This window comes from Pteropus vampyrus, unplaced genomic scaffold, assembly GCF_000151845.1.
Source record: "Pteropus vampyrus isolate Shadow unplaced genomic scaffold, Pvam_2.0 Scaffold9380, whole genome shotgun sequence".
In the NCBI taxonomy this organism is placed as follows: Eukaryota; Metazoa; Chordata; class Mammalia; order Chiroptera; family Pteropodidae; genus Pteropus; species Pteropus vampyrus.
The window spans coordinates 1-328 of record NW_011898161.1 but is presented as its reverse complement, the minus strand read 5'-3'; the positions used below and the strand labels follow the sequence as shown (position 1 = coordinate 328).

Here is a 328-nt window from a genome sequence, read left to right as displayed (position 1 = left end):
CCCCCCAGAGCCCCCTGTTGTGTTTGTGTGAAGCCGCCGTGCGGGGCGGGCGCTGAAGCCTCTTCCTCCTGCCTGTCGCCTGTTGTTGCCAGCGGCCGACCAGGTGCCTCTGATGGAGGACCTGGAGCAGATCTTCCTGCGCTCCTGGCGTGAGTCACACCTGACGGAGACCCGGCAGCCCCAGCAGGCGCCGCCGCAGCCCTTCCCGCCGGCGCCCGGTGCGGTGGCGCAGGTCACCTCGGCGCAGCTCCCCTGGCTGGCCGGCCTGGCCGCCAGCTCCTGCAACGACAGTGTGCACATCATCGAGTGCACCCACTCTCTGGCCGAG

At 70.4% G+C, this 328-nt stretch overlaps 1 protein-coding gene across 1 annotated transcript in view; it reads left to right on the top strand.

Annotated features, from left to right (window-relative positions):
• LOC105310691 (protein GREB1-like) overlaps positions 1–322 on the top strand; it is a gene marked incomplete at its 3' end in the record, with an annotated part of 4,948 nt that extends 4,626 nt beyond the window's left edge. Inside the window, exon 3 of the mRNA XM_011386823.2 lies at positions 93–322. Within this exon, the coding sequence (XP_011385125.2) occupies positions 93–322 (230 nt within the window). The remainder of the gene's footprint in view (positions 1–92) is intronic.
• Positions 323–328: the final 6 nt, after the last annotated feature.